Genomic DNA, 23,482 nt, shown 5'->3' with positions numbered 1-23,482 from the left:
AGCGCCCGGGCAAAAACTCCGAACCACCAAGCCAGTGGCACGCAGGAGGGTTGGCAGAGACTGCGTTCAGGGGAAGTACGCTGAGACCACTAGGACCAGTACGGTGTGAGCAGTGAATCTACAGAGTCACTTTGCGTAGTTCAAGTGTCCGTGTGCATGCACGTGTCTGCGTTTTCGAAAGCCCAATATTTTCATAACCCATATACCTCTAGTATGTCACGAATCGTTTATTCGGCGCCCTTGCAACAGATCGCCCGTACTTGGCCTCAGGACCGACTGAGGCCCAACATTCAGTTCAGCCAAGTCTTAGAGTTCCTCTCAATGTCTCCAACCATCAATGCGCGATCGGTGGCCGCTGCTCGGGCGCTGACTATTGACAGAATCAAGGGTCAGGTATGCGGATTGGCAACACAGTGTCCAGAAACTGATGGCCAGGCTTCAGGTCACACTTTCCGAAAAGATGACAGCCCCTCCTTCGTCGCCCAAACATTATAGCAAGTTAGTTGAAGGTGTTAATCGAAGCATCAGGGGCGAGAAACGAAGCTGGATCGAGCAATTTTTTGCCTTATAGTATTCTAATTAAATGTCCTCCGTTACTCACAATGTCATGTATTGGACGCCAACCAGAACTATTGTAATACAACTCAATACTGCTCAATCCTCTGGGGTGGTAGCAAGGTTGTCGATCGCTAAAGGGCGCAGGATTAATTATGCTATTGTGTACTTTCCATAGTTCTTTTCCGGATCGAAGACCTTCAGTGGGAGTAGATGAGCGAATTGACCCTAAGCGAAGGATGACTAATGGAGCGAACCTCCCATCGCGATGCGGGAAAAATGTGTTTCGACCGTTGATACCACGAACGTTCCACCACCTTGCCCGCATGAGACTAAAGGAAAGCTTAGCATGTGATAAACTGAGGGTAATGATGAGAAAGACGAGCCTCGTCCTTTTCAATAGTCGCATCCACCATAAGACGAACATCGTCATGAACATCGAAATTAAATAAGGGACCAGATTTGCCCCTAGCCTTGTTTACTATGAAATCGTAGAAGGTGTGATGCTGAGTAGTGACCGCGGCAAGTCAGGCGCTCCATTGGTCCTACGGTGTTGAGATGTACTCACATGAGGAATTATCAAGTCTTCCTTCACATACATCAAGTTATCCACAGAGACGCCGCGCAACTCTGGCACCTATAGGCATAGGGATACCTCTCAATAAGCCGAACGTTGTTATAGCAGTGATTGGATGAAATACCTGAGCGCGAACCAGTCCAAGGAAGGTGGCCACATCGTTCCCCTTCTTGCACTCCAATTCCAGTCAGACCACTTGATTCTCACATCGCGAACAACGCGTACTTTAATAGACTTCCGATGACCACTTCCATCCCAATAGCTGTAAACAATTTCGATCTCTTCAGCTTTGATCTCTTCCTGTTTCCTGAGCCACTCTTGACGAAGCTCTTCACGTGCACGGCGCTCCTCTTCTTCGCGCTCACGATCGGGGAGAAAGGATGTGTCCACAGAAGGATTTTTAATGAGCTTCGCACGTTTTTGGGCCTTCTCCCCTAGGTCGAGACAATGTGAACATTACAATCACCAAACCATGTCGCGCTAAGTTACCTTCACGATCTGCACTGGGCTGTTCGTCGCTGAAGGATTTCGTTTGGTCAGAAGCAATCGGAATGTCGCCTTCCTCGTCGAGAGAAAAAGAGAGGGGAGCTGTAGTTACGCCCCTTTTCCTCTTCTTCTTGCGTTTCTCTTCCCTAATAGTCAGGACATCCTCCCAGATGTCGATCATGAGGATGTGTGCCCGGCAGTGAAACAGCATACTCACTTTAAGTCATCTGTTCTGGCCGCCTCCCTGGCCTTGGCTTCTTCGAGAGCTTTCCTTGTATTCTGAAAGTCCTCAAGTCGAACGAGGCCAATGGTTGATTTCTTGAGGGTCTCTTCGACGGAATCATTTTGCCCGACAAAGCGGTTCGAGCCTGGTCGACTTTTTTCCGTGTCCTGGTTGCCTTTATTTTGAGAATTCGGTGAAAGATGGGGAAAGAGAAGACTCATGCTTTTGTTATGGCTTCCCGCTGACGGTCGAACTCATGCAGCATCTCTTGTCGTGCTTTATCGAGCGCCGCCTGTTTTCCACAAGAGGCACCTCATAAGTATTGTACCAAGGATGAAAAGAAGCGCCTTTTGACCTGGCGGCGATGTTCGGATTGACTGGAGTGGCCAGACATTATTGTTGCAGTTTTTGCCAGTTCAAGTGGCTGTGCCTGAAGGCACGGTCACTTCCTCCCGATGAAGAGACACTGGTCACCTGTCCATCACTTCCCGGTATTCTACCAGGCGTTGTCGTCAAAAGCGGGGTCTTTAACATATGTAGGTACTACCCATGCTGCCAACAGACGAGGCAATAACGTTGGAGGGATTTAGGCTAATTCTCGGCCGTCAATTGCCTGACGGGAAGGCACTCAAGGTGCGAGCTGCGTTCGTCGTTTAGGGCCCGCATGTTCCGATTAATGCACCATACCATACACCCACAGATCGCCTTGACCGCGTTCTACGGGATTGGACGTCACACAGCTGAGCGTGTCATGGCCCGATACTCTATACACAACACAATTAAAGTTGGCGAATTGACCCAGGCTCAGATAACTTGCCTTACATCTTTCCTATCCTCACCTGCGACGTCACCTCGGCCAATACGTACGTCCCTCGCCTCCCATCGCCATCCACTGAACTCCCTGTCGCGACTGGCGTCAGTGCCTGGGAAGACGAACCTGGAGCACATTCGGCCAAATGATCCCCTCGCTGACCTGAAAATCGAAACCGAACTCCGAAAAGCGATGCTTGATAACATTGCGCATCATAGAGCTGTTGGATCATATGTTGGGAGAAGACATGCCATGGCTTTACCTGTGAGGGGTCAGCATACCCGAAATAACGCGCAAACTGCGAAAAAGCTCAATCGTATCGAGAGAAAGCGGTAGTGTATTGGATGATGATAATATTTTAAACTCCATATCGGAGCGTACAATGGATCACACTCTACAGAGCAGGGCCGTGCTATGTAATCTCCCGCCTTGCCAGTCCTCCGACCGTCGTCCACCAGTGTCCCATCCATTCACTCTTTACCATCTCTTCAGTCGCCGGATCCGTGAGACCGCTCCATCCCAGACCCGACATGACTTGCATCCATAGTATCCAGCTTGAGGCCCGAAGATTCGGATAAAGGGAGGTAATCGGGCAGCTCACCGAGCGCGCCGTTATTGTAGGGGTTGATGGCAGTGGCACGTAGGGGCCAGAGTCACTGAGTGCCCATTCCGACGGCCGCGTGTTTAGATTGCCCCAGATGACTACGCTGACGGGGTTGCGCTCTTCGACAAAGAAAGGAAAGCATAGGTGAAGACCATGTCACCATATGTAGTGGAATTGAAATGTGATAGAGGCAGTGAGAGGGGACCTCGGTCACTAGAGGCAAGACATCTTGTGTCAACACCCGTCCTAGGGGTGGCGGGTTATGTATATCCTTAGGGTGGATACACTCTGATGGGTAACATTACCAGAGTGTGTTATCCGTATTTGCGATGTAAAAATGGTTGCGTTCTTAGCAAGCGCTCGGATGCAAGCAAACCGCTACAGAATAAGTTATCTGGAGATTCATTAAACCTAATAACCCCCCTTAGTAGAACGGACAAAAGCCACGTGCACAACTACGTAAATGAGGAAATTCCCGCTACTCTGTAGCGGGTCTTGCGTGCACAAACTGAATACCTGAGCACCGTTATTGGTTATTCCCTTTTTTACCTCAGCTTTCTGACACTCCAGATTACCTCAACTTGCTTACGGAGCTAACCCAAGTTGTCCCTCACCGCTGCGGATCCTAACTCACCACTTGGCCCTACACCCAAACCTCCACCCTCCCACTCTTTCCTGCCCAAATCCTCCCTTCCTTCCTGCCCAAACTCTTGCTCCACACTATGGCGTCCTCTCCACACCGAGCCTTTTTAAGTGGCCCCTGGCCATTTAAACTCCTTACCACTGAAGCTGATTGCGATTATCATCTAACCAATCACGGCCTATATGATTTTTCATTGTCAATCAACGATCAATGGAATTTGCTCCTACGCCATGCCCTGACCGGCGATTGTTACTCAAGGTGCATGTGTTGCGCACCGCTCTCAATATCCCTCTTGTGATTTGTTTTTCCATCTTCTTTTTGACTACCTTCCTGTCCTCTCAGGTTCCTGCATACTCTCAGGTTTCGCGCGCGCTTTTACACAGCGTCTGCATTGCTCTCCTTGCTGTTGACAAACCAATCACCTCCCTCTCTCGAACACTGTCGTGACATTTTGCTTGTATTTACTCACCGAAACCAAATAATATCACATAAACACCTTCGCCAGTCTTGGAGTGTTATACTGCTGTGGCGTTCAATTCAGGTTCATAATGTCAGGGGGTTGTATATGCAGACTGGGGGTGCGGTCCTGATTTAAAACTTAACGATATTTTACATTTGTAGTACCACCTAGTACCACGGCGCGCAAAGACGGCTCCAGAGTGACTTCTAAGTGGGCTGCGACGCTGCGTCGATGTGGGAGTAGCGGGTATTGCCGCTTCAGGCGGCGTCCATCAGTTATATATTTTAAAACCAACTAGAGATACATGTCGTGAATATTATATTTATCATAAATAAATGATCAAGGTGTGGTAATCTGAATTGCTCGACTCTGAATCTGAACTACGGTATGAGCAACCCAACCCAACCGAACTCATTTTGAAAAAAATAGACACATACCCAATACACAGCCACCAACCCCAACCCAACTTCCCGACCCAATGCCCAACCCCGACCCAAAGCCCAACCCCCGACCCAAAGCCCAACTCCCAACCCAAAGCCCAACTCCCAACCCAAATGCCCAACCCACCCAAATGCCCAACTCCCAACCCAAATGCCCAACCCCCGACCCAAAAGCCCAACTCCCAACCCAAATGCCCAACTCCCAACCCAAATGCCCAACCCCCGACCCAAATGCCCAACTCCCAACCCAAATGCCCAACCCCCGACCCAAATGCCCAACCCACCAACCCAATTAGGCCCAACCCCCGCCCAGTGCCCCGGGGGAGTAAGAAAGAAAGAAAAAAAAAGGGCACAAATAGCCATGAATCGAACTGGCACCCAACCCAGCCAAGAATGAAGGCTAATCATGAATTAGCCATTACGCCGAGACACCACTAATACTGTTCCTGGACTTAATTTGTAAATATAGTAACATTACAAATATGGAAATTCTGGAATCAGATTTGCGGAACTAATTTTATGATTTTCGAGAAATTTTTCAGCGCACGTGCCTGTGCATGTGACTTTTATCCGTTCTACTAAGGGGGGTTGTTAGGTTTACTGGGAGATTCAAAGCAAACCCAAATGGCGTCAAAACAATTCAAGAGCACCGGCGAGGATCTTTGGAAATCACGAACGGAAAAAATCGTGAGTCAAATAGTATCACAACCCTCCACTTGAATATCTGTTACGAAATCCCCAGAACGCAGAGTTGTTCACCTTGACATACGGAGCATTCGTCGTGCAACTTATCCAGGATTACGAGGACTATGTGGAAGTCAACAAACAACTAGATCTAATGTAGGTGCGACATTCTTTTCCCCCATGCTTCGTTTGATTGGGGTTTGTAGGGGATATAACATAGGCACCAGGCTAATAGAAGATTTCTTGGCCCGTTCAAACCTGGGCAGGTGCACGGATTTCAAGGAAGTGGGTGAAGCCGTTGCCAAAGTATGTCGATCTTCACTCCGTCTTTGGGAGCGCCTCATCCCCAGATCATGTATTCCGATCTCCTGACAGGTAGGCTTCAAAATGTTCTTGAATATCGTCCCCACAGTTACCCATTCCTTCCTAACTGCGAATGTACCCGCCAATGCGAACAAGCAAGGCCAAAATCAACGTCCCTGCTTCGTTCTGACATTGGACGAGAACCCATTGGCCGATTTTGTAGAGTTGCCTGAGGAAGCTTTGGAAGGCCAATTATGGTTCAGCAATGTGCTATGTGGTGTGCTTAGAGGTGCACTGGAAATGGTGAGTATAAATTTTCCATTTCCCCATCTCGCCTTTACATTGCTGTTACAGGTTCAAATGCAGGTTGAAGCCAAATTTCTCTCCGACGTCTTACGAGGTGATGAATCGACCGAGATTAGGGTAACACTTCTCCGCTACATTGACGAGGAAATACCCGCCGGCGATGATTGAAGAAAGTGACAACTATCTCAAGCGCCTCTATCCAATCGGTCCGCTAGGCGGCCGGTTCCACCTGCCACGCGGGGAACGATTGATATCTGAATGCGTATCTGAAACAACCATGAAATTGCTTAGTGCGAGATTCTTGGCAAAGCTCTGACAGACAGTCCCTGCTTTAGTGTGTTGATATTGCTATCACAAATTGCTCATTTCTTCACCCATGTAACCCTGTCTTGTTGATGGATATTGGTCCCGCAACTCTTCATCTCATGATGCGATATCCAAGACCAATTGGGGCAACACAGTCCCAGGTTCCATCCTAGCATTATGCAAGTAATGAGGCCACCATGATATTCAGTATGAAGATTGGGGGAGAAGTACTCGTATGAGAGGGGCAAGCACTTCTACCAATCATCATCATCATCTCCTTCGTGTAGGGCAATGGGATTATCCATCATGATTGTATTTTTTACTGCCTCGAGTTCGCCTGTGTCAGTCTGGTGTATCTTTGCCACCGCCCCTGGGGCACCAATGGCATCTTCATCGTCTGTTTGAGGCTCCTCGAGAGTTGAAGTCGAAGAATCTTGCAGAGGATCGCCGAATATCTCTGTGGAGCGTTCATCGATGGCTGATCCCCCTGACAGTGATAGCCACATGTCCCTTATCGTCCTAAAGTCAGAAGTATCAATACACAGGTCTTGAGGTAACCCTCCACTGAATCAAGTGATTACTGACGCAACATCATTGCCTGCACACCATTCGGTGGCGTCGCAGTAAATTCCAAGCCTCTGTGCGGTTTCCTTGAGGTCCGGAGCGGGGCGTGATGTCCCTGGCATTGAAACCCAGAGAGACTTCAGGTCTAGCACATATACCGGTGCCAACCATCTCCTGGCGGTCGGGTGTTCGGAGAGGTTGCGTCTGCCAAAACGAGGTGCGGATGAAGAGCCTGAGCTGTCACCATATGTGTGGTGGGAGTCATGGCCTTGAGGAGAGCGGGAACGATGGCGTGAATGATAACGAGGTGGAAGAGATTCTCGCCACTTGTTCACAGGCCAGTCTTCATCTTCCTTGTCTACTGATATGACGGTATTTGGGAGCCGAAACGGCTGGCGGAGCAGAGAGGATGTGCCAATTTCCCACTCAGATGTATCGATGCCCGCCTCCTCCAACAACTTGAGTGAAAACGCCGAATCGTAGACTATGAGAAGCGACGGCTCTAGTTGAACAGACTTTGAAAGGCTCGTGGTGGGGAAAATCCCTTGAATTTCCCGATGAACTGGACTATCATCCAACTGGTAATAGCGTCTAGGTCGGGGCGGTTCGTGGTTGAATGATGAGACGCACACTAGAAGGAACTAATCGCTCCGTGCGACCGCCTTTGAACTCCTGACGACAACAATCAGCGCTTGCAAGACTGGAGGGACCCCCCAGATACACGTACCCCTTGCTGTAGTTGGGTGTGATATAGGTGCGGGACACATATATGAGTCCAGTTTTCCAGGGCTACCTTACCCGTATGGAAAGCAACTTCTGCCCAACCATAATCCAATGCAACGCGATCCATTTTACCTGACGTTATATACTGATGGCCGGTGGCAGTGAATATGATGATCTGGTGAACATGGCCAGTCCATGGGGGACCAGCAATTGTGTATAAATCAGGTTTAAGTTTGTACTGGAGACACCGAAGTATGACTCTTGAGATCGTGGAATGTTGGGGGCCGTAATCACTATATGAGCGTCTATGGAGCGTACCTAGAGTGTTCAAACGCGCTTCGGTGAACACTGGCATCGCTATACTCGGTCACGATCAGAGGGTTATTTTTGATATCCTCGCCATATAATATTCGGAGCTCTCTGTAACGATAATCAGCGCAGAATATAGAGGCATAATTTCACCGACTTTGAGCCATCAAAATCCACAGTATACCTGTTGTTGGCGATGCTGGTGTCACGCACAAAACCATGGGCCCTCCTGCTGTTTTTCGCCTTTTGTGAGTTCAATTTTAGTGTTTTCAACTTCTCCTTGAGCTTCCCAATGTCTGTGAAGCCAATTGGAGCCAAAGACGCAAAGTGTGTCGACGCAACTGGGGCCCCGATCTGACCAGGAGGACGGTGAATTTCCTGTTCGGGAATGAGAATATAGCTTGCACCGCTTTCTACAATCCCTGTGGGCGATATTCTGATTGGAAATGGCATAGCGCAATTTTGATAGCTAATCTCACCTAAGACTAATTCCAGGTATCCATCAATCTTCCTGAATAGCGGCGCGGCTTGATCACTAACAGACAGTTGATCAGGGTGTGTACTGAACAAAGTTTGCTCGAACTCACATGTCTCGAAAATGAGCGCGTAAACCCCCAACCTGATAAAACCTCATAATATTAGTAAGAATTCCGCAATAATGTATGGCTCACCTGATCGTGTGATCCAACCCCTCGTCATCTTCACTTTTGCTTGCAGATATCCAGAACTAGCAACATCAAAAACAGCATCACTATGCGACGGTGGCCATATGGATAACAGTGTTTCTTGCATCGACGCTCTCGATCCTCGCCGTTCCGGGAGTCGCTCTGAACCCTCCACTCTCATGTGCAGTGGTTGAGTTGTACTGACATTCCAAGCTATGACTGCGCATTCCCCATGTACCCAATTTATAGCTACAAAGGGTGCATCGTGGACTGTTTCAGTCACCAGTATTCTTCCCATCAGCGGGGTGTCCTGTCCCGATTTTCCTGCGGCGTATTCGCGCTACCCCACTTGTTTTAGGAAGTCTTCCGAGTCCCGTCGATACTGGGGGTTTTGCTGGAGGCCGTACAAATGAAGCTGCTACTAATTGCGGGAGGGAACTGTTCGAGTTTGTGGACGGTGGGCAGTTCATGTACTTACATTGTTCACAACTAAATTGGCTGCCTGAGCTACCTGAAGTATATAGTTGGTTTCGATTGTAAAAGGTCTAAGTGGTCTCCCAAGCAGTGCGTGGAGCCTTACCCTGTCGCATGCCAATCTAATCCTCCGCACTTCAAGCAATGCAGCACGCCAGAGAAACATTAGGTTCTCCGCGGACGCTGAGCGAATGTTCGCTGGTCGGCATGATGCATCTCTCGAGATTGTCTCAAGTTCTGGTTGGAACAATGGAGGCTATGAGCAAGGTTATGGGGCCTGTTCATAAGGTTTGATTTTCAAGCTGTGGTGCTCTCTACCTCCTGTTCGACACAGCTCAGTATTCACTCGCACTTCTCGTCACCACGTCAGGCGCCATGGCGAAGGACTGGCGTTTTATCCTAAGGTCGCGCTGCGAGCTCCTGCATTAGGATAGATCGTATGGCTCCGTTTTTGGAACGACTTTTTGGCCTAAGCGGCTCACCGATGATATGTGCAGGGTTTCCCAACATTTACGGACCGATTGGTACTGGGGGATGAGACGTTATTAGCTAGAATATGGTGTCACCCGACCATCTGCAGGACTGATGGCCAACGTTTCTGGAATTGAATCGGCGGCGCTACTGACTCAAGGGCAGGTAGGGCGAGTAAGTGACTTCCAGAATCATTTCAACTCCATGTTTGTTCAGTTTTACTCATTCTACGTAACCTTCCTGATGCATTTGGGTGGGGGGGTCTGCTGGTGAGTCCTCCAGAAGTACACCTCTACCGTTATGCATGTGCAGCAGATATCAGACTCCCTCTTGAATGGCGTGTGGCCAGGGTCAATCGCACGGGGTTTCTCACGTACGGTGGTCCAGGTTGGTGGTGTGGCAGGGCTTCTCTTCTGGATTCTTCTCCCCCCAACTGTTCAGTCCCCGCTTGAACCTACCGTTATCCTCCCTGACGATCTCTGAGGCTCGAAATGACTTTCTGGCATGCACGGTGAAACTAGATGACGTCGCATGCTGGTTGAAAAATCATCGTAGTATCGTATCATATGTATATGTATGGTGGACACAACACCACCCTGATCGAGATCGAGATCGAGACACATGTTACAAATCCTAGCACTGAGGGAACCCAGATTCTAGATGGCATGCGTATTCCGACTATGCTCTATATGACAATGTATCCCACCGAACCTTCACCTGGGTTTCCCGGACTTTTTTATGGGATTTAATGGAGGTACGAGATTGAATAAATCTAGTGAAAATGAGGCTAATATTGCGCTTGTGTGCCTCGGGTTCCTTCGTGTCCGCCGCACACAGGAAACTCTCCTTGACCTCGCGTACGGTATACCCACTTATGGTCTTTCAAATGCTGATGTTTTTCGCATGTGCTCAGTATGTTTTTTCTCTGATTCTGATTATCTCGGCATTTCCTAGTGTTGTTTTTAGCTGTCTTTTTGTATCGGTACGTGATTTTTGTTTGTTTTTTGCGTCCTTTTGGATGCTTCGGCCAATGTGCCTTCGGCCTCCGTGCCTTCGGCTTCTATGCCTTCGGCTTTAATGCCATCGGCCCTTGTGCCTTCGCGCTTACTATTCCGCTTCGGCATCTCTGCCATCTTCACACCTATCAACGTGCATTCCTCTTACTTTTTCGTTTTTTCTGACTCTTACTTTCCGTTAATAGTTTGATTGCTATGTGGGTATTCGGTCTTACTAAGGGTGAAGGTGTTGTGACCTTCGGTTACCTTTGGTGGGTAGGATCCCGTATATTTACGACTTTGGTACTAGCCTTTGCTCGATCTTTGCTTGCGTCTGTATTTCTGCGTTACCCACCACCACCCCCCTTCTCCACCAGTGTGTATTGATTGTTGTACTTAAATACCGGGTCGCTCAAAAATTCCAGAGGCTTTGACGTTTGTCGGGGCTATTCTATCGCTCCGAGTCGCCCGTTGCACACAAGCTACGATTTACTTTCCGCTGTGGTCCGTGCTTGACTCGCGAGATTCCTAGCTGCAACCAACCGGCAAAATAAAAATCTATTTCCACCATAAGATGCATTGATATATGTACTCATTGAGCTACACATTCTAGCTTTCGCTGTCCGTTTCCGCAGGAAGTCCAGAATATGGAATAGACCCTTTGATGATGCTCTCTCGAAACCAAGGTATTCCCACAATGAATCCGGCACCCTTTGACTGGGCTTTCTTAGCAATAGGATCACTGCTGGGTTCTATGAGCACGTAATCGTACTGGTCGAGCGGACGTGGGGCTTGGTCTAGAGCAGTGACCAGATCAGTCAGGATAGTACCAGCGGCACAAGCCACTTGACGGTGCAGCTCTCGATTGGCCCGATCCTAGGGACTGAATGAGCATGGAGCTGGATGTGCAAGACAAATGTAGGGCCTACGATTGTATCAGAAAGCACCAGAAGCATCGTTTTTCCCGCAAAAGGCTGACGAGCCGAGCTACGTGTCTGAAGAGGAGGCAATGACACATCGGTTTCCTCCCACCGAGGGTTATATGCTTGTGACAAACTCATATTCAATGTCTTTGATACCCCAGCAATATGCAAGTATGTCTCCCAAGGTACGTCGAGCTGTGAAACCGGTTGAAGCAAGTGATGGAAGCGAGAGTAATCTCCTTACCCCTTTCAACCGATCATATATCCATTGTTCCGATACACAAGGAATCCTCAACGCAAGCGCCATCAAATACTTCGGAGTGGTCGTGGGGGAGGATGAAATAAGGATTACTTTTCGCACGTCGGAGTTTATTAGACTCTGTTTCCAACGTATGTCCGAACGTCCTTTGCCAAACTCGATGATATCATCCCACGAGTCGTAAAGTCGACCTCCAGCTCTTCTTATTCGGGAGGTCAGTTCTGCTCTCATTTCAGGAGTTATCCCAGTGGTAAGTATCGCCATCTTCATGAAGCATTTCGTGTCTTTCAGAAGGGGAAGTTGCTCTGGAACTGCTTCGTAAGTTACGTAACCGCCGCTGGCCCGGAGCTTTCGAGAAGCGGAAGCTCTAGTTGTGGAGGCCCTACTGACTCTGCTGCGGCTGAGCGATGTAACTTCCAAGGGGGGCCGCGGCATCGCCCTCCTTATTGAACCCGAACGCGTGCTCATAGGAGAACTAGCTCTGAATAGATGTAGTGGTATATCATCGATTGTGAGCAACCGTTTGTCGTCCCACTCTGCCTGCTTTGGGACACGAACATATCTGGTCCCAAGGACAACATCGCCGCCGCCGTCATCCTTAACATGAAGCTGGTAGTTGCCCTCTTCGTTGACACCAAGAACCTTTCGAACAACCGCTGACGCTGCCTCGGTCTCAGGATTTCTTAGAAGCCAGATCTTGTCGCCCTTTTGAGCATAAGACCTGAGTTGCTCAGCGTGAACATCACGCCGTATCTCGCCGTCGTCAAATTTCACATCACACTTCCCAGAGCCCCGCGCTCTGGTGACCGTTCCTAGGTAGAAATGCTGCTCTTTCCCCCAAGGGGCGAAGACGCGAAAATCGTCTGAGGGTGATGGGTTAAGAGAGGGATCATCCGCTGATTCACCGTCTGACACATGTTTGACGTCCGTCGTGTTTCTGGTAGATGTTGCAGTTCGGGCGCGTTTACGCCGAGATTTAGCAGGGGAAACAGAAGCGTAAGTGCCTCGTCTTCGAGGAATGCCAAAATCGTCAGGATGGCCAGGTATGAACGATTCTTCCGTCGTCTCCTTGTGGTCAATGGCCTCGCCTAACTGTTTCGCAATGACCTTATCCTCAGCGGTAACATCACCCGTTTCCACATTTCCATTCCCCCTCTCCTCACGTGTGTTGTTGCTTTCTTGCTCAACTTCCTTGTCCGATATTGCCTCATATACTCGCTTTGACGGAGAAATACGATAGTTAGTGGGACTCGCAAAGTCCTCTGCTCTGCTCCGAAAGGGGGCATGACGGCCATCCGAGCGAAGTTGGGGGGCCTCAATAGGAAGGCGCCCGGTGGATGGCCTCGCGATTTGCGCACGGGAAGGAGAAGCCGGGGTGTCTGGGGTACGCCGCAAATTTCTCAATGGGGACCGAGCGCGGCGCCTACCAGAAACCCCGTGCGGTGGAAAATCCCCGTCTGGGGGGTTGGCTAGGGAATGAGGTACACCAGCTACTCTCTCGCGATCACTGGCGGCGGGCTTCGGGACTAACGTTCGTTTGCCGGAGGCCGAAGGCGGTGTTCGAGGTGTATTCTCCATGACATCAGATGGATGTGCTCCCCCCATGTTGGTTGTATCGCGACTTGGCGTGGTATGCTCGTCCGTCCGTCCGCCTCTTCGCGAAATGGTGGCAGGGGGAAGCAGGGCAGAACTTTGACGAGCGCGATCTTCAGGGTATGGAGAAGGCGCAATGTCATGTGAAGAACCACCATCATCAAGTGAGAGCGGTTCCATTCGCATGGAATAGACTACAGGCTGTCGCAAAACCCGTTTCTGAGGCGTGAGCGTCGGTTGTGTAGGACTGATATGCGGCGAAGTTCGAGTCGTCCGTCGGTCAGGCGTAACCGCGCGTGTCACACTATGGGAGTGATGTGAGACCTCTGCATCAGATGGTGGGCCCGCCGAAGGCCATACACGGGATTGGGAATGGCGCGACCGAGAGTCAATGGAGGAAGTAGGCCTTCCGAAGCTAGGTTGATTCGGCTCCACGAAGTCCATGAACGCAGGGTATTGGGAGAGTGGACTGGGGTCCGAGAGACCCGAGGATGGAGGGGTCGACCGGACCAAAACCTCGGGTTTTTGAGAGGTCTCTGGGTGTTCTGGCTGAAGGGGCACTCGAGGGTTGGGAGGTGGGACCCATGGTTCAGACGGCAAGGAACGCTCTAGGATATCTGCAATTGATTTCTGAAATCTTTACACATAAGGAAATGTCTTACTCTCGATGGTGTCCGACAGTTCTGCGGCTCTCCCTTTGCCCTTATCAAGAGGCATGGGCAAATTCCCCCCTCTATCCTTTTCCTCCACCTTGCGCCTTTTACGCGGGGACTGATAGTTTTGGCGTTCACGGGCTTGTTTTGCGCGTATGTAGTCATCACCTTTGGGAGACGCGTCGGAGCCAATGAAAGAATCCACAGACGCAGAGCGATTATGCCGTTTGAGGGATACAATCTCGTGAGTGGACCGAGGAGGACGTGCCAGGATACCAGTTGTTCGGCGGTGTAACAGCGTCCGGGTGCTGACATAGGGTGCCTGGGGGGATGTATTGTCAAACCAGCACAAGAACGCATCATCCTTTAGATAGAGAGACCTACAGGAAACTCCGAGCTTGTACCGGAACGCGCTTCATGGTCATGGGGGCCTCGAAACGCGTCCTGGGAACGGGTGCCCTGGTCGGGAGGAGGGGTGGGGAGTGAGTTAGACGTGTTATGGGACCCCGAGCCTTGGGTGCGGAATTGGTCTACATCCAAGTTGATAGGCTGAGAGGTGCGAAAGCCTTGAGTCTCTTCATTCTGAGGCACTGGCTGCAACGGAGTGTTGGGCACAGTCTTCAAGTCAGATGGAGACTGACTGAGTGCTCCAATTGCAATCCGAAGATACCTATCTCCGACTGACTCCCTAAGAGAAGCAAGCTCTTCCACCATCGGAGGAGAGTTATTCTCTCCCGAGGTCATGGACATCGCGAACACAAGGAAGTCCTGCCTGAACAAGGGGAACGTTTCAGTTAAAGGGCAACTACGGCACCGCAAAAGCCACGTGATTCATATCACCTGACGGTATCCCGCCGTACGAGTACCAGCTAATGTTGGACTGACCATGGCCAGACATAAATTCTCGTCAGCACTGTACTAACCTCTGGTCAATCACCGTGGAACAGCCCGCACGTGTACATCGAGATGCCATGCCTACTAGAATTCCACCAACCTTGTACGGTCACATGTTCAGGTCTCACAAATGTATTGGTTTGACCAATTTATCAGTCCAAGACCGTGGAACGGCCGTCGGTCTGTCATTTGACCGTGTGACTGGGTGGTCTGACGTCGGTCAGCCCAACGGTGCTAAATCGCCACTTGACACCATCTGGCAGAATGCCTCCTAAAAGGGCAGCTTCAGCCACGAAAATCAGTAGTGGGGAAAAGAAAGCTCGATTTTCTAGACCGCCCCAAGAGCCTTTATCCTCCCAACAGAACCATGAGTTTGACCAAGCCGCTTTTGATGACCAAGTACAAGCGGACCTTGAGGAGGTTCAAACAACGTCAACACGTCGCGGTGCTGTTAAGACGGACGGATACGACAGCGATTCCTCCGATGACGGGGAAGGCGTTGTTTTAAGCCGCAAGCCTGGCACGAATGAAGCCACAGACCGTGACGACGACATGTTCGCCCTCACTGCATCGAATGCTCCAACTACCACAGATTCGCCAGGATCTTCTAAAAAGCCCAAGGAGAAGTACCTCGCCTTGGGTGATATAGAAGGGCAAGAATTTGGTGCTGGTGATGATGGGAGTGGCCTAGAGTCGCTCACGGATGATGACGAATTTGAAGATGAAGACACGCGGGAGCGTAAAGCAAAAGAAGGGATGGGTTACGAAATTTCCTCCTTCAACATGAAGGCCGAAATGGAAGAGGGAAAATTCGCCGAAGATGGGACATATCATCGTTCATTCGACCCTCATGGTTTACATGACAAATGGATGGAAGGTATTGACGAGAGAGAGATGCGCAAAGCCCGACGCGTGAAGAAGAAGATGGAAGAACGCGAACGATCCCTGCAGCAAAATAATGCAGCAAATAGCGCAGAGGAGGTGTCCAAGGAGCTAGTTTGTCTGTTAGAAAAGGGCGAAACCGTTCTCGAAGCGCTACAACGGATTGGGAGGGACAGCAAACACAAACAATCATCAAGCCCAAACCGCCTCCGAAAGAGGCGCACCTCCATTTCTCAAGTGGATGCCCCGCACCTCGACGCCACGTCCCCTCCCACCCAATTCCCTCCGGCTGACCAGTCACCCATTGAGTTGGTGACATCCCTCGCTTCAACCCTCATGTCCCTCGGAAATTTGGACGTATACGAAGAAACCTATGAATCCCTCCTCCGTACAGTGCGACGTTCAGGTATAGTCCCGCGAGATTGGGAACCTCCCAAACCGCCTGAACCGGAATTCGAGTATCGTTGGTCTCCATCCTATCTCGCTAGTACAGGTGCACCGTCTTCCTCAGCGACCTACGGACCGTTCAGCAAGGCAGAGATCTTGGCATGGCGTAGCGCGTCATATTTTGGAGAGTCTGGGGAGCGTATTCAATTGCGAAAAGCGGGAGAAATGGATTGGGGAGGGTGGGATGTGATTCCCATATAAATTCCTGATTCTCCTTGGCTTTCGTTCTCGCACCTTGATTGTGACCCTTCACCTTTCATGGCTGGCCATGCATCAGCCCGGTCCCTTTACCCAACTGTTTGTACCTTTTGCGATACCGCCCGAATCAGACTAGGGCTCCCGCGTTCTTGTATATCTCGCTAATATCCTGGCCGACTTCAAATTACAAGATCACTGATAAGTTGACATGACATCTGGACTGCATCCGCCACGCCCCAGCGAAGAGAACCACATAAAATATGCGAGTTCAGCGTGTATATTATACCTACATCATGATGATCATTCGTCAGCCGCGGGGACATGGCGATTCGACGTATTCACTGTTCCATGATCCGTGCTGTTAATGATGGTAACGTGTAGCTTCCTGGCTCCCTAGAAGACACCTAAGGCACAGGTACAGGTCGCTACCGTACGTATTACCAATGCCTTCAACTCGTGACAAACCAACGTCCAGTGTCCAATATTCAATAACAGGACACGAAGGCGTCAATACAGCTCCAAAGGGGATCGAAGCTCAATTCAATTGATCAGAGCAAAGAAACTTATTCAACAGCACCGTTAACATGGTGAACATTAGCATTCATCATTCGTCCTTCCAAAATGCCACTGCACGCTACCTTAACGTCTACAGGGTGGGTATAAATAAAATACACAAATTACCCACAACCGCCAAGGGCGCGAATCCAGCCAGTGTGATGAAAGGTCGGAAATAAGATCAAGAAGACTTTTCCCCCCTACCTGCCCCTTTACGCAATGGTTGGATCTGAAGCCACCAGTTACGTAAAGAAAAGGTAGAATGCGCAGAAAAGCAAAACGATGAGCCCGATTAAAAGTTCCGTATATATACTGCGAATAAGAATGCCCGCAATGGATAACCGAATGAAACAATGAATGAGAGCAATGAAACGAAGTCAAAGGGGTCGTATCAAGACATAAAGGGCACATTGCGATACTGAGAGAGGACAGCAAACGTCAATGCGCATGCTTGACAGGAATGCAAACGATCAGGGACGAACCTAGCACAACTGCCGAGCGAACGATCATACAACGAAGGGAATCATAATGCTCAAAAGTGCCACCCAAAGCGAGAGGGATAGGGTCAGACCCGACGCCGCACGAGATAAAAACGCAGCACCAGAATGTATCGTGGTGCTCGTACTAGTACTCGTGGACGTTGTCCCGGTGGGTTTCTCGGAAACACTAGTTGTGGACGTCGAATTGAGCGGATTTGAGTTCAAACAGCTTGAATCCGTTCCACGGCCAACCGTGAACAAGTCCGTGCTACCCCCTTTGCCTCGTCCGTCCTTCTCATCGTTCCCTGCGACGAGCAAAACTTGAGTACCCGCGGGAAGGTTCACTATCCAATCGGAACGATTCAGGCTGGCATTTTGGGGATCTGGTTCAGATGGCAGTGGAATTCGGAAAGTCGTTACGCCAGGCATGACAGCCCAAATGGATATCCCAGTGACAGTGTCAGGCCATGAAATCCTCCAGTCATCGCATTGGGTAGGTCTTGACGGAGTCAGGTAGAAGTAAAATTCTGGCCTGGGTTGTCGGGTGGCGAGACAGGATGAAGCACCTTTACCGCCAATTAAAGGGGAACCAACTGTGAGGACCTGAGTTGTGCCTCCTGTCCCTGCGCCAGTGGCATCACTCAGAACGGCGATGAACTGTGAACCTTGAGGATAGGACATTGGAATGGTCACTGAATCTGTGGTGATATTCTGGAGAGATATGATGGTGCGGATTTCGAGGGGTTTGACTAGGCCGACTGGGATGAGGAGGAGCTCGTAAGGCAAGGTGCCGCCGTTCCATGTGGCGGTCAAATTGGAACATTGGTGTGGGGTGGTAAGGTTCAATTGGAAGGCAGCAGCTTTGAGTGGGTTGAGAAGAGCGGCACATAAAAAGAAGAGGAGGTTTCTTCTAGCGATCGTGGGTCGTGTCGATATCATTGTTGTAGTGAGGCCGTGGTAGTACCGTGCTGGGTGAGTCGTAGACGAAGAGGCCTGCTCGAGATTGAGGAGGTGCACGAAAGGACTGGGAAGCTGCTGGGAAGAGGATTAAGGAGAGATTGGGGGAGAGTGAGAGCGAGGGAGGGATACGGGTGGGAGTGAAAGTGCTGTATAAATACTGTTGAGGTGAACGGTGGGTTGTGGTGGCTGTTCTTTGTTTTGGGTAATAAATCAATAGATATATCATAAAATGCGTTCATCGTGTGGGTCCCACGTTCTCCGCAAATATAGAAATAGGATCAAAAAAAGGAAATAAAAAAAGGGTGACCGTTCTTGACCCGATCGGGAGATTTGATGAATGAGTTGATTACATAAAGGAGTCACAAGTCGTCATGTCTCCGCTTAGATACAATTCAATCTGGGCCTCGATTCCACCAATCGACGACCCTCGAGACACACAAACGCACCCCAAAAAATTTTAGAGGGTTTTTCGTCACTGTCGCACCTGAAATATTCGCACGATATCCCCATGAGACGCATAGCGAACTAGTCGCTTTCACTTCTGAGTCGGCCATCAACTGCCCGTCCTCTCACCCTCTTGTCCCCCCCCCATTCCTCGTTCATTCCCATATCACAACCTTTCTCACGTCTTCTTTTCGTTCTTCCTTTTCATCGGGCCCGTCATACTCTGTTTGTACTTCCCTGTCCTTAGGTCTGATAGCTTAGAACCAGTAGTAGCAGTAGTACTTGTACAGTGGCACCCCTCAAGTTTGCTATTCACAACAACGTTCCTCCGCCGCAGCACCCTCATCCCTACTCTCTCGCATCCCCTGGCTCGCATCACCCTCATTGGAGAAGCCCAATATCCCTCTTCCAAACCATCTCCAAACGATCATCCACCTTTGATCAAGTTGCTGCCGCCGCCACTACCACCTGTGCAGCACGTTTCACATGTACATCGCATCGCACTCAATGGTTGTTTTGCTTCGAGTCATTCACAATGACGAAACAGAGGATGGTTATTCCATTAGTGCGCCACCACCGTCGTGAGCGCGTATATCCACACGTCTTCCAAGGCCATCGTTTTGCTGGATAAGACAATACTGCAAGCACATGCACTTATATATCTCTCTGCACGCTGGTTAGGGCCCTCCGGACTCGGGAAGACTCCTGATGAACCAATCTTCCATCTTAAAGAAGACCACGTCCATCTTAAAGGAGACCGCTTCCAACTTCCTGCCCTCGAATTCAGTGCCTCACATCTGACGAACACAGGTGTATGGACGGCTTTTAAGAATCATTTTGATATCTTTCTTCCTCTTCGAATTCACAAGTCTTCGGAGCTGCTGTATACGTATATGCGTCCCTTGCATTCACGCCTTCAGATCGGCCTACGGTCCAATCCACGATGGACTGGATCATCCGGCCTGACGCGGCGCGCACATCTATATTTAACGAAGCGTCTTCAATTTCTGGGCTTCGGAATCTCAATGTCTTCCCGAACATCCGGGCGGTATATAGTTGGCCAGTCACTTGTCCCCGCTTGGCTCAAAGTAGCTGTGACTGCAGCTGCACCTGCGCGGTCGGCACTAGGACCAAGGATATCTACTGCACCAAGACCGATCATTACATGATTCGATAAACTCCAATGCGGTGCGAATAAAGTAGGTAAATAACTTGAGACATCCCACGCTTACCGACAAACAGAAGAACAATTACTCTCTTCGGCTCTTCGTTTCAATGCTGTACGTCCCATTGAACTGGATTGTACGTACAGACAACGCGACGGTAGGATGCGAATCAACTGTCCTCTCATTCCAGCATTGAAGTTGCAACCGGCATACTCTTTCCCTACCTACGAACGTGCACCATTGCACGGGGGAGACCATTCCTATCCCCCCTTAAATGGCTGGGTGGGATCCATCGAGCTAAGGGGAACTTCCGGACGGGCCTGGCGGTCAGAACTTACACCGTCAAGATCTGACCGCGAGCTGAGACACTTGGTGCTTGCTCAAAGTCAGTCCCGAAGCATGGACCCATCGTACGGTACTGTCAAATCCGAGGCTGTGAAGCGTTTCACACTTACCATGTGGCACGTATCGAAATCACCGGCTAGCTCGATTTTTCGGGAAGGTGGGGCAGGTGAGAGTTCCTTCATCATTCTCCCCGCCAAATCCAGCATGTCCGACTTATTGTTTGATTCCCGCTGTACAAAGTCGACCGATCGCGCGAAGAGTGCAGGAGACCGCTTCTCTCTCGACTTCCTTACGTTCTTCGACACATTGAAATGGTAATTACGTTTAAATGGGGGGTTCCACGCCCCCTGTCCCGGTCAGTGGAATGCAGGGCAGGGTCCAGGTTTTGGCTCGAGCCTTCTAGTAACAGCGATCAGAAGCGCTCCTGTCTGGAACGCAATGATCGACGATAGCGTGATTCCGTGGATCCGGGAGCCGCGCTGCATTAGGCGCCTACTGGATCATTGAGTTGGTTCTAGATCGGAGTCACACTATGGTTGCCCACTTACCCACCAATCAATTTCATGCAGGAGCATCGGTTCGTAATTCCCTAGCTGCAGTGACAATCTGGAAATGCTGCGCATGTGATTCCCAACTCGTAGCAGTGTACCTCCCCCATTGCTCACTTTGCTAAGCTTGTTCTCAAGACCCGAGCCCCCCGGGTTGTCTATTTCCGTTGCCCCTATTGATCCCCTTGCAGATCCGGCAAAGAGCCAGTGAAATTGTTTATTCGTATGCGATAGTCGCACAATCAACACGTGGAAGGCCGAACTCTAAGAAGGTTAGTCGAACCACGGTTGCTTAGCCAAAACAGGGTGATATATTTTAGCAGCCTGTTGCAGAGCGGGATGACATGATTATGTGTACGACGTTTGAAAGCCGAATGGCAAGTGATAGCTCGACGTCTGTGAAAAAATATCATGAACGAGGTCTGTTTGACCAACGATACCGAACGGAATTTAAAATGGGGAGCAAAACAAGCAATTGGGCGAAACGAGTAGAAAGAAGAGAGAGGGGTCCAAGCATAAGCATCGACTATTACGCCACGGTCGTACTGCAAGAAGCACCAGCACTAGCAGCAGCATTCGATTCTTCGACCTTGAGCGCTACTACATCTCTCTGCATCCACAACCTTTCTCCAGCCTCATCATCAAGTTTCATCAACGGTCTTCTAGGACATTCAGAACCAGGAGGGAACAATCCCGGATCCTGACGACGCAGTAGCCATTTCGTTCCGGCTACTCCAGCTAATGCAATGGTTCGATCTGCATTCGCAATGATTCCCTGCAAACGTTGTGCTTCTGCGAAAATCGATTTGCGTGAGAGATCGGGCTGTTCGCCTTTGGTTGGGACAGGAGAAGATGGATGGCATGCGAAAGAAAGATCGGAAAGAGTTCTGATGGCATGGGGTGCCACATTTGCGAGGCCCGTTATGGCGCCGTGTGCGTTTGCGAAGACGGAGGGGAGAAGAAAGTCTACGAACCCTCCAAGCACGAGGAACCTATCGAGGGAAGCAGAAAAACGAGATTGTCAGTTGGTTTCTTTGCTCTACTAGTAACGGTCAAGGGGATGCGATCATGGACTGATACTGAGACCTGCATGCCAAGTTTGGCCAGGCCGAAGTCGGAGAACGGGATGGACCGCGCGCCTTTGAGAAGTGGCGCGATCCGAACGGAAAAAAGAACCCCAAGAATCCCGGAAGGTGATTATCTTCCGGGTTTCAGTGTCCCGATTTTAAATCAGACTCACGGGGATGGAATGCTTCGGGGATGAGCTTTCATCCACACAGGATCCGCAGTTTCGGCTGCTATGCGTGTCAGCTTCCCCACATTTCCACACCTAAAGGGACGTCAGTGCTCGCATCACGGGTTGGGAACTATCTGCTTACGTTAGCTTGATTCCAATGATATTTGGGTTTTCCTCGGCGAGTTCTACGATCAGATCCGATTCTAGGTCAATACCACCGGCTGCACCTGGATCTATTCATCATTGTATCTCCCATCAGTCTACCCAACACAAATTATCCTCAAAAATAGCTAAGCGCTTACAGTTATAAATGAACAGCGGCAAAGGGCTGTTCTCCGCCACATCACTCCAATACCTCTTCAACGCATTCCTGTTAGATGCTAGAGCACCTGCAAAGAAGCCGCTCATGATGACAATTGCGTAATCGGCTCCTGCCTGATACGCATCGTGTGTAAGTTCAATGGTTTGCTTTGTTGACCCGGAACCTGTGCCAGCGATGATGGGCACATGAGCGAGAGAAGGGGAGGCGTCATCGAGCGCACTCCGAGCTGCCTTAATAAGCGCAATGCGTTCCGATGGGGAAAGATGGTGTGCCTCGCCCATAGTACCGGCGATGACGATTCCAACTCCTGCGATCGCCACTTTGACAACCTGAATCTTGAATGTTTCCAAGTCTGGAAATTCCATAAAGAAGGTTCCAGGCACAAGTCAGTCAGCAGACACTATATGTTCAAATAGGGTTGTATCCTGAAGATAAACTTACCTAGGTCTTGAGTCCCTGCCGTAAAGAAGGTGGGGATTGGTGCAAACACTCCAGGTCGAATCGAACGAGGCGGTTGGGATGGCTGACTGTGCCCGTTTACGAGTCCATGGATGGCCATTGCAACTGAGGAAGTCGGCAACACTTGTAATGGAGTAGATAGACACGAAGGTGGATGCGACGAGGGCGAAGAAGGGGGGAGGAGGAGTGCAGGTCCTAGGTCATAGCCCTGGGTTAGATTGCTTTTATAATGAGTGTTGCAGCTTGGCTAGGATGGAATAAAGTGGCCCGGCCCGCACCGGACATCAAACGGTCCGCCTGTTCCTTGTCATGGAATATTCCTTGCCAATATTCGACTTGATTAGGGATGGCCTTGAACGGACGTCCACGACTCACGATATTTGAGATCTGAGCGCGCCCCAGGCACCCATATCACACCCTCCCCTCCAACCAGCACCAGGCGTCATGCATCGTTCTAAATTTCATGTCCTGGTCCTCGCTTACCTTTTGTCACACTGAGCTAGCATGGGATGTTTCACC

General features: G+C 50.1%; 10 protein-coding genes across 10 annotated transcripts; 4 read left to right on the top strand and 6 right to left on the bottom strand.

Annotated features, from left to right (window-relative positions):
* Positions 1–213: 213 nt before the first annotated feature.
* EI90DRAFT_2901747 (uncharacterized protein) lies at positions 214–571 on the top strand (the record flags this gene model as incomplete). Its single annotated transcript, XM_039054072.1, has 2 exons — positions 214–393; positions 443–571. 2 exons carry the CDS (start codon positions 214–216, stop codon positions 569–571), a joined length of 309 nt encoding a protein of 102 aa, XP_038923782.1.
* On the bottom strand, positions 548–2,254 carry EI90DRAFT_3027486 (XAP5-domain-containing protein). Its single transcript, XM_039057992.1, has 10 exons — positions 2,197–2,254; positions 2,065–2,133; positions 1,836–2,008; positions 1,622–1,764; positions 1,358–1,566; positions 1,257–1,307; positions 1,124–1,192; positions 942–1,061; positions 813–887; positions 548–753 (listed from the first exon to the last, which is right to left on the bottom strand). The coding sequence occupies exons 1-10, from the start codon at positions 2,233–2,235 to the stop codon at positions 709–711; spliced, it is 993 nt and encodes a 330-aa protein (XP_038923781.1). The 5' UTR covers positions 2,236–2,254; the 3' UTR covers positions 548–708.
* Positions 2,255–2,390: 136 nt separating this feature from the next.
* EI90DRAFT_3114516 (S13-like H2TH domain-containing protein) lies at positions 2,391–2,988 on the top strand (the record flags this gene model as incomplete). The annotated part of the gene is made up of 3 exons (XM_039062676.1): positions 2,391–2,474; positions 2,542–2,704; positions 2,762–2,988. The coding sequence occupies 3 exons, from the start codon at positions 2,391–2,393 to the stop codon at positions 2,986–2,988; spliced, it is 474 nt and encodes a 157-aa protein (XP_038923780.1).
* A 2,435-nt stretch (positions 2,989–5,423) lies between these two features.
* EI90DRAFT_2900801 (NO signaling/Golgi transport ligand-binding domain-containing protein) lies at positions 5,424–6,260 on the top strand (the record flags this gene model as incomplete). Its single annotated transcript, XM_039054046.1, has 5 exons — positions 5,424–5,486; positions 5,542–5,639; positions 5,690–5,789; positions 5,859–6,089; positions 6,141–6,260. 5 exons carry the CDS (start codon positions 5,424–5,426, stop codon positions 6,258–6,260), a joined length of 612 nt encoding a protein of 203 aa, XP_038923779.1.
* A 1,140-nt stretch (positions 6,261–7,400) lies between these two features.
* EI90DRAFT_3027478 (uncharacterized protein) lies at positions 7,401–8,661 on the bottom strand. Its single transcript, XM_039057991.1, has 6 exons — positions 8,582–8,661; positions 8,474–8,529; positions 8,152–8,416; positions 8,004–8,105; positions 7,690–7,945; positions 7,401–7,634 (listed from the first exon to the last, which is right to left on the bottom strand). The coding sequence occupies exons 1-6, from the start codon at positions 8,626–8,628 to the stop codon at positions 7,554–7,556; spliced, it is 807 nt and encodes a 268-aa protein (XP_038923778.1). The 5' UTR covers positions 8,629–8,661; the 3' UTR covers positions 7,401–7,553.
* A 2,473-nt stretch (positions 8,662–11,134) lies between these two features.
* EI90DRAFT_3027471 (uncharacterized protein) lies at positions 11,135–14,962 on the bottom strand. The gene is made up of 6 exons (XM_039057990.1): positions 14,412–14,962; positions 14,383–14,385; positions 14,037–14,346; positions 11,767–13,982; positions 11,529–11,717; positions 11,135–11,475 (listed from the first exon to the last, which is right to left on the bottom strand). Exons 1-6 carry the CDS (start codon positions 14,775–14,777, stop codon positions 11,209–11,211), a joined length of 3,351 nt encoding a protein of 1,116 aa, XP_038923777.1. The 5' UTR covers positions 14,778–14,962; the 3' UTR covers positions 11,135–11,208.
* A 460-nt stretch (positions 14,963–15,422) lies between these two features.
* Positions 15,423–16,625, top strand: EI90DRAFT_3027469 (uncharacterized protein). The gene has a single exon (XM_039057989.1). The coding sequence runs from the start codon at positions 15,474–15,476 to the stop codon at positions 16,449–16,451; it is 978 nt and encodes a 325-aa protein (XP_038923776.1). The 5' UTR covers positions 15,423–15,473; the 3' UTR covers positions 16,452–16,625.
* Positions 16,626–17,509: 884 nt separating this feature from the next.
* EI90DRAFT_3114511 (uncharacterized protein) lies at positions 17,510–20,603 on the bottom strand (the record flags this gene model as incomplete). The annotated part of the gene is made up of 2 exons (XM_039062675.1): positions 17,510–18,517; positions 20,508–20,603. 2 exons carry the CDS (start codon positions 20,601–20,603, stop codon positions 17,510–17,512), a joined length of 1,104 nt encoding a protein of 367 aa, XP_038923775.1.
* Positions 20,604–21,044: 441 nt separating this feature from the next.
* EI90DRAFT_3027464 (uncharacterized protein) lies at positions 21,045–21,588 on the bottom strand. The gene is given in 4 exon segments (XM_039057988.1): positions 21,045–21,214; positions 21,269–21,287; positions 21,301–21,387; positions 21,405–21,588. 4 exon segments carry the CDS (start codon positions 21,466–21,468, stop codon positions 21,163–21,165), a joined length of 222 nt encoding a protein of 73 aa, XP_038923774.1. The 5' UTR covers positions 21,469–21,588; the 3' UTR covers positions 21,045–21,162.
* EI90DRAFT_3143204 (uncharacterized protein) lies at positions 21,475–23,409 on the bottom strand (the record flags this gene model as incomplete). Its single annotated transcript, XM_039064997.1, has 6 exons — positions 21,475–21,937; positions 22,186–22,275; positions 22,325–22,415; positions 22,485–22,856; positions 22,946–23,068; positions 23,400–23,409. The coding sequence occupies 6 exons, from the start codon at positions 23,407–23,409 to the stop codon at positions 21,475–21,477; spliced, it is 1,149 nt and encodes a 382-aa protein (XP_038923773.1).
* Positions 23,410–23,482: the final 73 nt, after the last annotated feature.

The sequence above is a fragment of the Cantharellus anzutake genome (genome assembly GCF_015039405.1).
Source record: "Cantharellus anzutake strain C23 chromosome Unknown EI90scaffold_1, whole genome shotgun sequence".
Classification (NCBI taxonomy): Eukaryota; Fungi; Basidiomycota; class Agaricomycetes; order Cantharellales; family Hydnaceae; genus Cantharellus; species Cantharellus anzutake.
This window is presented reverse-complemented; position numbering and strand designations above follow the sequence as displayed.